Source organism: Phaethon lepturus, unplaced genomic scaffold (genome assembly GCF_000687285.1).
Source record: "Phaethon lepturus isolate BGI_N335 unplaced genomic scaffold, ASM68728v1 scaffold17831, whole genome shotgun sequence".
NCBI lineage: Eukaryota > Metazoa > Chordata > Aves > Phaethontiformes > Phaethontidae > Phaethon > Phaethon lepturus.
In genome coordinates, this window is record NW_010515715.1 from 8,491 (window position 1) to 23,467 (window position 14,977).

The window sequence follows — 14,977 nt, forward strand, 5'->3', positions numbered from 1 at the left end:
CTTTGGGCAGCATCCAAGGCTGAGAGCAGCAGCTCCGCAAGGACCCAGGGATACCGAGCCTGTCCTGCAGTGAGTTGAATGGGCCATCTCCTTAGGGCATGCGACAGTTTGGGTTGGTTCGTTTATTTTAACTCATTTGGGGGCTGGAAGGATGCCTGTGGAGAGCCACGTGGCAGCAGGGAAGGAGATTGCTTGGCAGCTCCTTTCCTTCGCTGAGTACTTTGCAGAGCTGTGGGTGAAGGGGAGGTGGTCTCCATCCCTCCTGGGGCAGTTCATTTGGCACTTGCAAAATGCTTCTGCGTGAGGAGCGGGAAGATGGATGCTGCTCTCCGTAATGGTGGGGCAGCTCAAGCCGTGTGTTTGTCTGGGCAGCCGAGCACCAGTATGTCTCAAACTCTGGAGGAGATGAGGTCAGATGATTTTCTGGGAGATGATGACCTTTGACTAGGTTTCCTTCTGGAAGTGGAAAAGAACCACCACATTTTCCCAAAGGAGATATATTCTTTACTTCGCAAGAAGGAAAGGAAAAGAGAAAGTCTGAATTATTCTTGCTGACCTTCTCCTGACTTTCTCTAAAGAAGCTGTTTGTTGCTGTGTTTGGAAAGGCTCGTTCCTGTCCCAGAAGAGCTTCTGCCAGCATTGGGGATGGCTGCCTGCCTTGGGCTGGACGGGAGCGGGAAGGTTGTGCAACCTCCCGCTTCTGCTGCTGGATCTCGGGGTCAAGGCCAACACAAACAAGTAGCATCCCTGAAATGATGAAATGATCTGTTTGTCCAAAGCTACTTTCAGCTGAAGAAACTACACTCTCCTTACAAATACTAACCCTGTTGTCATTTTTGTCCGAGGACTATTTAATGGCCCTGACCTAATCTCAGAAGACCACTGGCGGCAGGAGCAGGGGTGATATTTCAAAGGCTCCTGGTCAAAAGTTCATGTTCAATAATCGTGCCTTTATGCAGGAGATGCCATTTGTTATGTTGCAGCTCGCAGTAATCATGCTGGATGCTCTCTTTTTGTGTTGGCAGTTCTTCGTTTTCTGCCACGGGCTCCTACAGCTCTCCCAGCTCCTGGTCTCTGGCTATCTGAAGAGCTCCATCTCAACCATCGAGAGACGATATGGCCTCTCCAGCCAGACGTCGGGGCTCCTGGCTTCCTTCAATGAGGTGAAAACCAGCTTGCTTCTCCTAGTCTACCTAGTGAATGCTCTTCCTGTGCTCCTGTCATTCCCTTGTGAGACCTCTTGGTCTGTGTGTCCTGCTGCAGGTTGGGAACACTTTGCTGATCGTCTTCATAAGTTACTTTGGGAGCCGAGTGCACAGACCTCGTTTCATCGGTTGTGGTGCCATCCTCGTCTCCTTGGCTGGGTTCCTCATGTCTCTCCCCCACTTCATAACTGGACCCTACAAGTATGACCAGTCTGTTGCCAGTAGGTACTCTAGGAACTTCCTTTATGCCTTTTCAGACAGATAAAGGGAACGTCCTTCCCTTGAGGGGTTGGAAGCTGCAAGTTGTGGGTTTGTCCTTAAGGATTTTTAATTTTCTGAGAATGAAATCACCTTAGTCCTGAGAGGCAACAGCTGATGGTGGGAAGCAGAGCCGGGGGACAGCTGGAACCACAGGAAAGGGCATGAAATCCATCAAAACATAGGCTGTGCCTCTGATTCCCCTTGTCTTCTGCACATCCAGGCAGCAGACAAACACCGGAAGGTCTTCTCCAGCCACCAGGGCTCTCATCTTCCGTGAGTTGAGCCAAGTTGTCCTCATGGGCATGAACTGCTCCCTTATTTTCATGACATAGATAAGATAAGACCTCATGAACTCTGAAGCCCATAAAGGGAAGGAAACAAGAAGCGCAGGAAGGAGCTTGACTTGACCCAATGGGGGTGAAATGCCCTAATTTCACACCTAACTTCTTCTGCTTTTGGGGCACCTCACCTGTCTTCCCCTGTCTAGCTGACCTGTCTTTGAGGGAATGCTTTGAGTTTTTAGACCCCACCAGAAAATCAACCTCTTGTGAAAGAAACATGCAGGTGTAAATCACTCATGGAGGAGCAGGTCAGGGTGGATTGGGGATTTTCTCCGTGAAAGAAGGTGAAGGGGTGAGAAAAGAAAGGAGAAAACCGCTCTCTTGTTACTTTCCCAAATCCTGCCATGAAGCTCCAGCAAATCTTTCGGAAAGCTCCAGTAAACAGCTTTTCTCTGGCTCGCCAGAGAGAGCACAGCTGGTTCACTCAGCTGCAGCCAACCAAAAGAAGACTAAATAGGTGAATAATTCATGGCTGCAGACAGGGCTCAGGTGCTAACGAGAGTTTGGCAACAATTAGCCGTGCGTTCCAGGAGCGCGGGTGCAGGTGGTCCAGTGTCGAGCACTCAGAGTCGCATGTGATTTGGGGCATAACCATGGAAATCCTGCTATAAACACCACCCCCTCCCCCAGTATTTTAAGGAAGATAAGGGTGCTGGAATCAGCACTTTCGCTTAGGCAGCTTTGTAATCCATTTCTGGGTAAAACGGGTTCTCGTTTCCTGAGTAGCTGTTCACAAAACCTGCACTTTTGCTCACTTGCCTTTGTCGCAAGGTCTATCGAAGGTCCTGGAGGAGATCTGAGCTCTGCTTTTTCGATGGAGGCGGCTTTTTGCCGCACGTGCGTCCACCTCACTGTGGACGTCTGCGCCGTAATATTTGCACTTTGCATTTTCTTCCGCTGACGTTTCGCACCCGGCACCTACCGAGTGCATATCCACCTGCTTGCTGTCTTAGGGCACCTCCTTCTCCAGGCTGACCCCCTTAGACCTGCTCCCCTTGTCATCGCAGGCGTGTTCAGCAACGCCACCGACCTGTGCCAGCCCGGGGTGCCGGGGCCCCGGGGGAACCTCAGCGACGCCGGCTGCACCCCCCGCGCTGCCAGGGAGAACCACGAGGTTCTCCTCGTCATGTTCGTCGCCCAGGCGCTGCTGGGCATCGGCGGCGTCCCCATCCAGCCCTTCGGGATCTCCTACATCGATGACTTCGCCAGCGAGAGGAACTCCCCCCTCTATTTGGGTAAGGCTGGGGCTGCTGTGGGAAGAGGGGAAGGCAGAATTAGTTGGCCAGGCCAGGCAGCACTAATTTGCGTTAACGAGAGCGCAGCCTGCTACAGCCCTTTCTGCTCTGCCCGGCGCTAGGAAGGTTCCTGCAAAAACAGTTTATCTGCTTCAAGCTTGGACAAACTGCAGACAGACCTGGAGTGCTGGAAAACATGATTTGGGGGAGTTGCTGGGATTTTTGACCTGGGAATGATAAACCGGAGTTTTATGATGGGTTATAATGAATGATAAAGATAATGATACGATAGAGAATCATAAAACCATATCTGTCCTCCTCCAAAAAGGCTTCAACAAGATGTGGAATAACCTGATCTCTGTGTTCACAGGAGGCAGCGATGGGCTTAAGATGCAGCAGTGAAGACTTTGTTTAGTTATAGGGAAAATTCTAGGAAGCTAAAAAAGCAGGACCAACCACCTGGGAGGTGGGCAAGTATCCTTCAGTGGAGGGGGTGCTGGAGAACAGCTTGGGCACACAGCTGCCAGGGATGTCCCAGGGTGGTGGGATGGACAAGGTGGTCCTTGCAGGTCCTTCTAGCCCCTTTCCAGCCGTTATCTGTGACGGCCTTTTGAACTGAATGGGACAGCAAGGTTGGCTCAAAACCAGGTTATTGCTGTCAAGAAACTGGAAGTAAGGCATCAAGTTTTGCTCTGGTAGATGCTCCAAACTTCTGAACCGTGTTTGACAAGATGATCTGTAAGATAGGAGTTGAATCTTACATGTGTTTAATTTTTTTATCAGTAATTCACATAGGACAGTTTGCTGATAACTTTTATCTCCTTAACCTTGTAAAAAACCCTTTGCATTTCCTGTATTTCTTATGCCAAGGGGCACATCTTGTTCCTGGGTGTATTTCAGTCTTTCTAGGAGGCTGAAGAAAAGTGGCAGGAAAGATCTGAGTTTTGCAAAACATTTTCTGTGAAGGAGCTTGGGAAGCATGGGGTTGTTATCCTTCAAAAGGTGTGAGATAAGCAGGCTGCAAGGAAAACAGCCCGTGCCGGAGGCATTTGGGGTGGACCCTGCTTCAGCCTGGTGCTGCCACGGGGCATCTCCGGTCCCCTGCGGTCCCTTCACGCGGGGCTGAGCCCTTCTCTGCTCTCGCCCCTCTGCAGGGATCTTGTTCTCCGTGACTGTCATCGGGCCGGGGGTGGCCTTCATGCTGGGCTCTGCCATGCTGCGTTTTTACGTCGACATCGACAAAGTTACCGGAGGTGGGTGGACGTGCCATCGGAGAGCCGACCGGCACCCTTCGCGTTGCATCCCGTTTACTGAGCCAGCAGCGGTCCGGCCCCTCTCTGGGCATCCCGACCCCCAAGGGAGGAGGGTACAACCTGTGGGGCAAGGGCTTGAACCCTTTGCCTGTTAAATCACTGCCATCACCTGGGGATGCTCGGGGACCGGTCCCGTCAGTGCTTGGGGTGCATGCCCCAAATAAGTGGGTCCTTCCCACCCGACTCGGTGTCACACACAGGTTTAAACCTGGCCCTGTGGCTGCTGGAAACCCACGTTTTAATCAACCTGCAGACCTGGGGGTCCCTCACCCCTGGGCTGGTGCCAGGTTTGGTTAGAGGGATGCCCATCCGTATTGTGCTTTTAGAGCAGACCTGGTTTTCAGTCTTCTGCGAATTTTCTGCCACACGCCAGCAACAGCAGCGGGAGCTTTTTGCCATGAGCCAGCACTGGGGAGAAGTGGGGATGTGGAGGATGAGCAAAACCCAGAAAGAAGCATGAAGGAGAAAGATGGAGGGGAGAAGTAAGAGAGAAGGAATGGAGCATGGGTACCAGGACCCCAAGACATGAAGAAGCAGAGGGAAGGGTGGGGTAGAAGGAAGGTGAAGACAAGTAGAAGAGAAAAGCCGGGTAGGGCAAAAGAGGAGCATGAAAGGGATTTCCTTTGAAAGCTCTTCTTGAGCCCTGCTAGCAAAGCACTTGTAGTCATCTCCTTTTTGGCTGATCTTGAATCCCGTCCTGGAAAACAAGAGGCTCTTTCCCGGTTGTTAACGGAGCAAACACACGTCACAGAGCTCCGCGTATCCTCACGTGAGGAAGAGGATGGTGGACAGGCTCCTTTGGGCGGTGAGCAGGCAGCACCAGGGCTGGAGCTGGGTGAGCAGTGCCTGTTCACACTTACAGATACGTTAGTTTTGGCTCCTTCTCGGTGCCTCCAGCTCACTCCTGCTCACTGACTTCACCAGACCTTTTTTCACCTGGGCTTCGTCACTCGACACGTTTATGGTATTTGCAGCACAAGAGCCCGCTCTCGTCTCGACTTTGCCTCCTCTTACCAGGGGACCTCCAAGGTTATTGCTGCAGCTATCCATCCTCCTCCTCCTCACCTCAAGGTGAACCTTGTCGAGGTGCCTGGAGTCTTGGCGCGTCTGCCCGTGAAGGACGAAGCAAGAGGGTTAGGGTCCGCTGTCTGCCTGCACACCCTGACGCCCAGTTCGTCTAAGCCATTTTCTGCAGAAGGACGTTGAATGAGGAATGTGCCTGAGTAATCCAGAACTGGAGGAAACCCAGTTTTAGAGCTGTCTTCAGCCTAAAGATGTCTTCAGCCTTCTGGGGAAAGCTAGTGAGCCGTGGCTGCTTCCTGCTAAATCTAATTTAACCTCATGTTTTCCTAGAAAAAAACTTGGTGTATATTCAGAAAGGGATTTAAAATCCCAATTTGCTAAATGCATCGTGCAGGGAGGAGATTATCAAATTTCTTTGAGCTATCACTTGTTACTTCCAGAGATGGGAGATTAGATGTGGCAGCACCCACCATACCAAAAATCCAGTAATCTGGTTGCAGTTTTAATTGCAACCCCTTGGTGAGAACAGCTCACTTGTGTTAAACCTCACAGTTAAGGAAGAAGTTTCTGGGAGGACATATTTCCTGGGCTTGCTCGTGAATGCTATCTAACCACAGGTATTCCCTTTTTCTGTAGAAACTTTTCTTCATTCAGACTCACCCTGTTGTGAATTTCCATTCTGGCTTCTGCATATCCCGTTTTATTCATGCCAAGCACCCCAGCCCCCAAAAAATGTAATCTTTGGCAGAGTGCTCTGAGGGCCACAGGAGAAGAAGCTGGGTGAACTGAAGGAAGGTGATCAGGGGAAAGGGATATAATCCTTCTTAAAGGATTTTTTTAAGATTGGCTTCCCTTGGTCGAGCTGCAAACCAAGCACTGGCTGATGGGCCAGACTGGTGGGCAGAGCTCCAGGGTGCAGGTCCTGCTGCCAACGGGGGCTCCTTGTGTGAGTGGCCAGACTGTAAAAAACTAAACCAGTGCTCTTGGATGCCAAAAGTTAATTGAAGTTAACTCCATTTTAGTCTTAAGAAAGGATCTTTCCTTCTGTATTGACAGATATGATGGCTAAATCTCCTTGAGTGAGGATTTCCAAGCTTTTTCACAACACGGGTGTCCCTTCTCTGAAAAAGCTGTAATGGGGATTCTTTCTTTTGCCTTGCCAGCTCTAGGACACCCCTTGTCCCAGTTGTCTCCATCCGAAGGGCTGAGTGGGTTTTTAGACACCCTGCTGAAAATGAAGAATGAAATGTGATTTAGCACCATGGGATGAGTCAGGTGCAAATGCTGCTCACACCCCAAAACTGGTGATCCCCAGGTTGGGATCCACCACTTTGGAGCACGCTGATGTCTGGGATGACTGGGGCCATCCATCACCATCCCTTTGGTGCACTGGAGTCCCTCCGTTCACCTTTGATTCAATGCCCATTTCTCCGGTTGTGTTGCAGATGACGTCCAGCTCACGAACAAAGACCCGCGGTGGGTCGGCGCCTGGTGGCTTGGTTTCCTGGTCGCAGCCAGTCTCGTGGCCCTGTCTGCGGTGCCTTATTTCTTCTTCCCGCGGGAAATGCCGAAAGAGGTAGGAGAGGTGCTGCGGATTGCGCTTTTGGCATTGCACACAAATAGCTCATGTGTTTATATGCGCGTGCCTCCCACGCCGCCAGCGTTAGCTGCAGCGTCCGTGGGAAGCGTGGCGGTGGAAGTGGTCGTGCCGTTTATAGCCGCATCCCAAAGTCAGGTGTGGGCTGTGGTTTGCTCTCATCTCCCGTGTCAGAGGCTCTTGTATGCTAAGCAGATGCTTAATGAAACCCAGCATGGTGCGAGCAGCTGAATGGGTGGGATAATTTCCTTGGTGGGGCACTGAAACAGCACCTGTGTGTTGATTCCTCTGCAGAGGAACATATAGCACTGGGCAAGTTCTCTATGGGTTGAAGTTCTTCTCACAGCCACCCTCCTGTCTCACCTGGAGGTGGGACTCCTTGCCTTCCCTAGGGAAGCAACGGTCCTGCTCCTTCTGCTACATCTCTTTTGGGAGCTGGTGGGAGGTGCTGCGCTGATGGTCCTTGTTTCCCTTCAGGAGGAGCCACGTGTGCCCAATGAGGAAATTGGTTCCAGTTGGTAGGAAATATGAATAATGCATCAAGAGCTTTTCTTAGGAGTGGGTTGTACCCTGGGGGTGTTTGAAATACTGAGGCTGGAGGGTGGTTTGTCTCATTTCCACTGCAAAACCCCCTTTTCACTGTTCCCTCTCCGTGGGGCTCGGGGTTAGCTGCTGCTCCAGCATCTAGCTTCACCCATCACCTCTTCTCACTGCGACCTCTTTGCTGGCCAGAAGGATTTTAGACACTTTCCAGCCCCTCAGCCCTGGCTCTGTAACGTCCTCAGAGCTGTCTGGCTGGGAGAAAGCCTTGAGCATCCCGAAGCCGTTATTGCAACCCGGCTCACGCCTGCCTGCCTGCAGTTTGCTCCGGGGATGCTCGTCCCTGGCTCGTGCTGGAGCCCGTTGCTCCAGCAAAAAACCCAGAGTTTTCTGACCTCTCCAGAGCCCTCCTGGGCGCTTCAGTGCTCACGCCAAGATGCGAAACAGCTCGCGAGCTTCCCGCGCGCTTTGCTGGCTGCGGGTCCCAGTTTTCTGGCAACCGGCGTGTCGTGAGGAATAATACAAAACGAAGCGTTCTTTCAGAGGAGGCATCATGCTATGGTTTTGAGCGTTATGGAAGTTGCTGGGACGCGCTTAGTAGGTGATTTGTAGCTGCGCTCGTCTCGATTTCTTGGCCATGCTCTAGTCTGTGTAATTGTCTTTCACGTGTATTTTACCTTGGTGTCGAAACTTCCTAAGTTTCTACGCAAGTCCATGCACTGCCTGGTGCGGAATAATTCTTCATTGCTCCTGCCACGGCCTGAATTTCCGCCGGAACGAGTGGCTCTCGGGGAGATTTGGGTTTCACCTGCCTGCGAAAATGTGACCTGATATACCAGTTACGCTTCTGGGGATATAATGATCTACCCCTGGGTTATATATGCTGTCAGGTTGGCAAAGGTGCTGCGGTCCCGCGAGGTAATGGGGCAGAAACTGCTCAGCGCTTTGCAGGACGAGGGCGATACTGAATGCAATGTGCCTGATTTATCCTGCTGGAGCTTGGTTTGCTTTAAAGTCATTATGGATGATCTATATTAGCAGAGCCTGCTCGTTGTGCAAGGGTGGCACACTACATCTTATGAGAAAGGTTCTTTATTAGGGCTGGTGGGAATATTAATTTAATAAACGGCTCTTGGGAGAAAATAATGTACTTCGAACTAGAACAACTGTACTTTTTTGCAAGTGCTGCACTCTGGTCAGTTTTGAAGAGTTTAAGGAAGGATTGGTTGGATATTGATTTGGGAAAGCAGCAGGAGGCTGTCGTCTGCTCTACTGGCTGATACCTGTAGGGAATGCTTCCACATGGCGCAGCACCCATTTATCCCTTTGCAGCCCAGGTCTTCCTGAATTTCTCCCCATTTTACCATTTCCTCCAGAAAGCTTTTGGAAATTGCTTACAGTGAAAAATAATAATATGAAAATAATCTAAGGGATGGCAAAATTCTGTCCCCCTCGCAGGACAGGAGGCACCAGGGCCAGCCGAGCTGGCTTGTGCCCGTCCCATGGGGGTATCAGCACTGCTGCCAGCAGCAGCAAGGGGCCCTGATTAAAAGAAAATCCTTCTTTAAAAACGTTGCCAGATGCTGTTCTGGGTAAAACGTCTGTCTGCTGTGGGAGCACTCAAAGCTTGGTAGGAACTCTGCATTATCACAGGTGATTTTCTGTAGGTGTTGCAGGAAAAAAAAAAAATCAATAAGGATATAAGCGTGACCGCTTTTCCATCGCGAAGGGCAGCGATGTCCTCTCCAGTGAGCTGGGGGCAGCAGCATCTCTAAGGCCACGGAATTACTGTACCCACCGTTGAGCGTGTTAGAGCCACGATTCCCCTCCAAAGGAGCATCAGCCGGGGATGTGTTGCAAAACCCTGTAGAAGGGGCGGGTAGAGTTGGTAAGAGATGCAAAGCAGTCAGGAAATGTGTGTTTCCAGGCACAAAGCTCAGCACTGGTAAAGCGTTGACCCCAATTTTGCCTTCCTCTGCCCTGGCCGGAGCAACCACCCTTCCCTGGTCAGGTAGGACCCACCGTAGCTCACGGTGTGGCTTTAGGGTTGCTTCCAGGCTTCTTCTCATTGCACAGAGCAAAGCTGTTGCTTCTTCTTGTGCTTGGCTCTGGTTTGGGACGGAGAGGGGGACTGCAGCAAGGAAAGGTGGGATCCCCGTGGTAGCTCCCTGTCCCAGCTCTGCAGCACGCAGCTCCATCTTGGACACGCTGCAGAGGGGAAGGGCAGGATGGGGTCAGTGCAGGGTTTTACAGACTAGCAATGGACGTTGTGATAACCTTTGGGTCAACCCTGTCTAAATCCAGCTGCAGCTCCGAAGACGGTCGGCATTTTCCTTGGCTGCCTTCAGTGTCAGGGCTTCCGCCTGTCCAAAGCAGGAAAAAAGCAACCAGCAGCAGAGCAACCACGAGCTGCAAGCACTTGAAGGCATCAGCTGGGCTTTTCCCCGTGTTTGTAAAGCTCCAGCACAGTATCTTACCCACAGCAAATACCTCCGGGCCTGGCAGCCGTAATAACACATGGGAAAAGCACAGATCTGCTCTGTCTATGGAAGAAGCTGAGATGTTTCTGCACCACCAGCTGTGGGCTTCATTTCTGGAGGCTGAAAAGGAATTGCAGGTGCCCCAGGTCAAGCTGTCCTTGTGCCAGCTGCTGTCTGCAGACCCCTGGGACCATGGACCTCTCAGCAGATGATGAGGCTGCCTGGGAATAACGTGCCCACACCAAGCTGTGGGTACGTGTCCCCACTGCAGAGTCCACCCAGCGAGATCCCAGTAGCAAAGACTGGCCCATGGCTCAAGTCCTTCTTGCTGCTGGAAGCGCTATTTCTCTTCTCTGATTCTCATCCCACCACCATTTTCTTTTCTTCCTTCTGCCTCACTCTATGCAACTCATCTGAGCCCTTGGTGGTTTCCCCAGACCAAGGACCACCCTCCTCAACGGGCATCATCCAGCAAACACTGAATAAGAGTACAGCCCTCTGTCTCTTTGGAGACTTATTTGCCTCCTCCCATCAGCCAAGACAGATCTTGACTATTTATTCTACAACCATATTTCAGCTTTACCTTGCCATATTTCAGCTTTACCTTTATTGGATAGCTTCTTTCTTTGAAGTTCCTGGAATGACTTGTGCACTTAGTGTTAACGTCAATGATAATGAGAGTTCACTCTTTTGATCTTTTTATAATAAATCGATCCCTCCAGGCCCAGAACATTTTTATTCCTCTGCTTTGAAACTTGTCAGTAAGTTTCTAGCACCGAAGTATCCTGAATAATCCTATTTGAGGGACGATCACAGCAAAGCTATAAAGTTGTTACGATCTCAGGCAGGGAATGAGAGGATAAGGCTGTTACTGGACAAACTGTTTCCAGTCAAGACCAGTTTTTTTTCAATAATTCCAGTTTAATCCTGCCTCCAGGAGCCTGAACCATTTCTCGGGGTTGTGTCCTGGATTGTGGGGAACTACAGCTTTTGAGCATTTTCCGATTGCTGAGTAAGCCCAAGTTTAGCTCATGCTTTACCATCTGTCCCTGGCAATGTTGTGGTATCCCAACCCAGGCAGCTGTATTCTGTCTGCTACAGCTTTCCCTGTGCTTTTGCTTGGGCATGGTGTCTGTCTGTCTTGCAGGCTGACTGGCCATTGTGCTGCACCTCCTCAGTCCCTGCAGCCCCGCGGGTGACATGAAAAGGGTTTGAGAAGGGGAAAGGTGCTCTCGGGAGCACCTCAAGCAAAAGCAGGAGCATTGCCCTCGCTCAGCATTTCTCGTGTGCAAGATCTGTCTTGTACACTCAATTATCTCCAGCTTCAGGTTTCGTTCTGTGACGCTCCCAAGTCAGGCAGAACCACACGTCTCCCGAAGGCCGTACAAAGGGTTGGGTGACGCTTCCTCTTTGCCCTGACAAAGCCTCCCCTGCAACGTCAGCACACGTCTTCTGCAAATAGAAGCCTTGTGAGAAAGCTCGGATGGATTTTATGGGAAGCAGGTCTACACGTCCCAGTCCTGTCCAAGCCCTGGTGGCCCTGGTCTGCTGTCACGCAATCCCCTCTGGATATCAGTCCATCTCATCAGTTCTTTCCTCCTAAGCCTCACTGGTAGGATGTTTCAAAAAGTTATTTCCCTGCATGTTGCAAAGCTTTGTCTAATCTCCAGTCTATATTTTAACCTTTAGTTTGTTATTCTGCCCCTAATCTTGATTAAATCTTTTTTTCCTACTCATTGCCATGTCGACGTGGTTATAGAAAGCCTTCCTTTCACTGAGGGAGCTGAGCTAGTCCTCTGCTTCCAAAGAGCTTCTCCATCCCAGCTCTTCACCCATCCCAGCCACAAGCTGCACCGGTCTGGATCTGGTCTCCAGTGGTGCAGTGGAGTCTGCACTTCTCCAGCTCTCCTGGAAACACCGGCCTCGGTTCTTCCTCATATCACGCTTGCTCCTTCCACAGCTGCTCTTTGTGCAGAGACAGACCTGGAGCTATTTGTCATTCTCCTCCTCTCATTTCCAGTGTTTCCAGCTGTGCAGCAGAAATTATTTTTAAACCCCAAGGGCTGTGCCCTTTGCACTAAGTTTGGTTTGGTTTCTGTTATTTCAGCCCTCTAGTTGCCTAGTTTTTCCTACATGGTATCCCATCTCACTCTGTGTGGACAATTCCCACCTTCCTTCTCCTCTGCTGATTAAGTATCACATGTTTGGGTTTTTTTATGATCTTAAAAGTCTTTTCCTTCACACACGATTCTGTGATTCTGTGTTTTCTCACTATGCCGAGGGGATTACAGAAAATAATTATCTGGGTCTTCTGCACCAAGAGCACCAAACCACCAAGGAATCCACCAGCACCATCCCTCTGAGATGCTCTGTTCTCTTTCTCATATTTAGTGAGGTTGTGTTTACTCTCCTAATATTCATGTTCTCCAGCTTTAGTGGTTTCCCATATGGTGCCACATGTTCTGCTTTGCCCAGGTCTGCAGAGATTAGACCTACTGCATTGCCTTTATTTATTTAGTCACCAGTGTCGTTGAGGAGGGAGAACAGGCTGCTGCTGATCCATCCCACCCTAACCCAGCCATCCGGAGGACTTGTGGGTGCCAACCAGAAGAGATGAGCAGGATGATGCCTCTTTCGTGTCCTTCTTCATCTCAAAGCTGTGGCACTTCATCCTTGGCATGATACTTCCTTGGCGTTGCTAACGGAGGAGGTGGAAGGGGCATGGTCATCTCCCATGGGATGGAATGGGGAGGCTGGGAGATGAAACCCTTTGCAGAACAGAGGAGGTGGATTTCTGGGGGTGTTTCACAGTGGGGATGGAGGGATGTGAACTGCGCGGGTGCTCAGGGCGTGCAGCAACGCGATGGCTCTGTGGTGGCCTAGCAAAGTGCATCGGATGGGATTTTCCACTGGGATGGTGGGGGATGTCCCCCTGTCATCTGTACAATATCTCCAGATTTTACTTTCAATTGCTCTGCCGGATAGTTGGAGCAGACACTTGAGGAAGGAAGGGACCACCAAGCTGGACATGCAGCTCTGTCCTGGAGGAGATGTACGTGGCAGAGCCGAGGGCTAAGAAGTCAGCCCCCATCTCCCAGGGGAAAACCCATCTGTCTGGGCAGTGCCTGTTGAGCGGGGACAGCTGGTGGGTTTAGGACCACAACCTGAAGACTGGATCGACTTTTTTCATCCCGAAAAGCACCTGGAGGTGGCAGGAGGGGGCTGCAAGCATGGAGAAACCTTGAACGAGGTGTGTCCATCTGAAGTGTTTGGGCATCGCCGTTCCTGCTGGAGGTGGCATCTCTTGGCAAGGTCCCGAAACAGGTTCGTGACAAGGGGAAGCTCCTGCAGATAAAATGCAACCAGGAGCCCTCCTGCCCCGCCCCGAGGATGCCCCATAGATGCTGGTGCAGCTCTTGGCTGCGTCGCGGGATTGCAGCAGCACGTCCCAGCCTGCCAGGACCCTCCTGCCCTGCGTCGGGGTCGCTGGGGACTTCCCAACCCGCGGAGGGTATTTGCGGAGGGCAGACAGCTGACATCTCTGTCCCCGCTTGTCCCCGAGGGTCTCAGCAGGCATCCCAGCTCCGGCGTGGGGGGACGGTGCTGGGGCAGCGACTCGACCCTTCTGCGCGGGCAGAGCTTTTGTGCAGCGGCGCTGGGGTGGGGGGAATAACTTCTCCGGTTTCCGTCTTGGGACAGGTCGCCGGCGTTTATGCAAATCCTCTCATGTTTATTCCGCGGTGACTTGGAGCGCTTCCAGCGCGCCTGAAAAGCTGAAACGAAAAAATGACCGACCTGTAACCCAAACTGGAGCGTTCCCAGTTAATGGGCAAAGCTTAAGGAGCGGGGACGGGGAAATCTAAGTCTTTGCCTGGAAACCTTTGCCCCGGGGGCTGCGATGCTCTGAGGCTGCCTCGTTGAAGTCCCTAAAGCACCAGCGAAGGCGGTCTAGAAACACAGGGCACTACTTGGGGAGCAACTGGGGGCCAAGTGGCAGGACGTGGTGGTGCCACTGGCATGTGACAGGAGTGGGCTGGTCTCTACGTTCGGATTTTCCCCAGCGAGCTTTAAAGACGGGAGCAAACGGCAGCTAAGAATAATCATCCCGTTTCACGTGGGCAAGGTGCCTGTCGGCTGATTATTTTAACACTCGAGGAAATAGGGTCCCTGGTGGGACCCACACTTGCTGGAAGAGGCATAATGGAGTGTTTGTAGGGAGCATGACCTTGTCAGGAGGGAAATAATTCTTTTTCAAGCTATGAGGTTCAGCATGTTGTTTGTTTAATACGAAAATAGCTTCTCTCACCTTATTTTTCATTGAGCCGGAAGCGCCAGGTTCTGCACAGCCAGAGGGAAGCTCTGCAGAAGCCTCAAATTAAGCAAGGAAAAACCGCTCTGTCACAGAGCAGGTCATTTATCCCTTTTTCCAGTGGTGTGTTTGAATAAAACCAGAGTGCCAGCACCTCTGGCTGCCCTCCTCGCAGGTGCAGGAGCAGGCAGGTGAAAGCAGGAGCCCGGCTCGCAGGCAAGCTGCCTTCATTTGCCTTTCCTGCAAAAGCAAGTCCGGGTCTCAGCCCTGCTCAGTCATACCCGATTTATTCACGTCTGCGCAGGGAATCGGGCGCTTTCCCCAGGTCGAGGCCAGGTTAGGGATGCTCTTCCTAATGCAAAGCGCGGGGGAGCTTCGTCCTCCTTCCTCAAGACCCTCTCTGCCTCCCCCGACCCGAGGCTAGAAGTGACGGCGGTCGATAAAACCCCGTTGCAAAAACATGAGACGCAACGTTCACCGGTGGCCATGCACCAGGAAACCGCGTCCTCTAGGGAATCATCCTGAAAAATCCAAGGGCGGGGGCATTTTGCAAGATCTTTCCCACATTTTTCTGTTTTCCCTTGGCACGATGCTGCAGCAGACGGCCGGGGAGGTGTTGAGCAACCAGCCCGTGTTATCGCACCTACCGATGCCAGCTTGCCAGATCGTCTGC

The 14,977-nt window shown here is 51.6% G+C and overlaps 1 protein-coding gene across 1 annotated transcript in view; it reads left to right on the forward strand.

Annotated features, from left to right (window-relative positions):
• Positions 1-11,851, forward strand: part of LOC104627566 (solute carrier organic anion transporter family member 2B1-like) — a gene marked incomplete at its 3' end in the record, with an annotated part of 19,419 nt that extends 7,568 nt beyond the window's left edge. The window contains 6 exon segments of the mRNA XM_010295870.1: positions 1,026-1,163; positions 1,264-1,426; positions 2,815-3,042; positions 4,197-4,295; positions 6,824-6,954; positions 11,731-11,851. Coding sequence (XP_010294172.1) covers positions 1,026-1,163; positions 1,264-1,426; positions 2,815-3,042; positions 4,197-4,295; positions 6,824-6,954; positions 11,731-11,851 — 880 coding nt within the window.
• Positions 11,852-14,977: the final 3,126 nt, after the last annotated feature.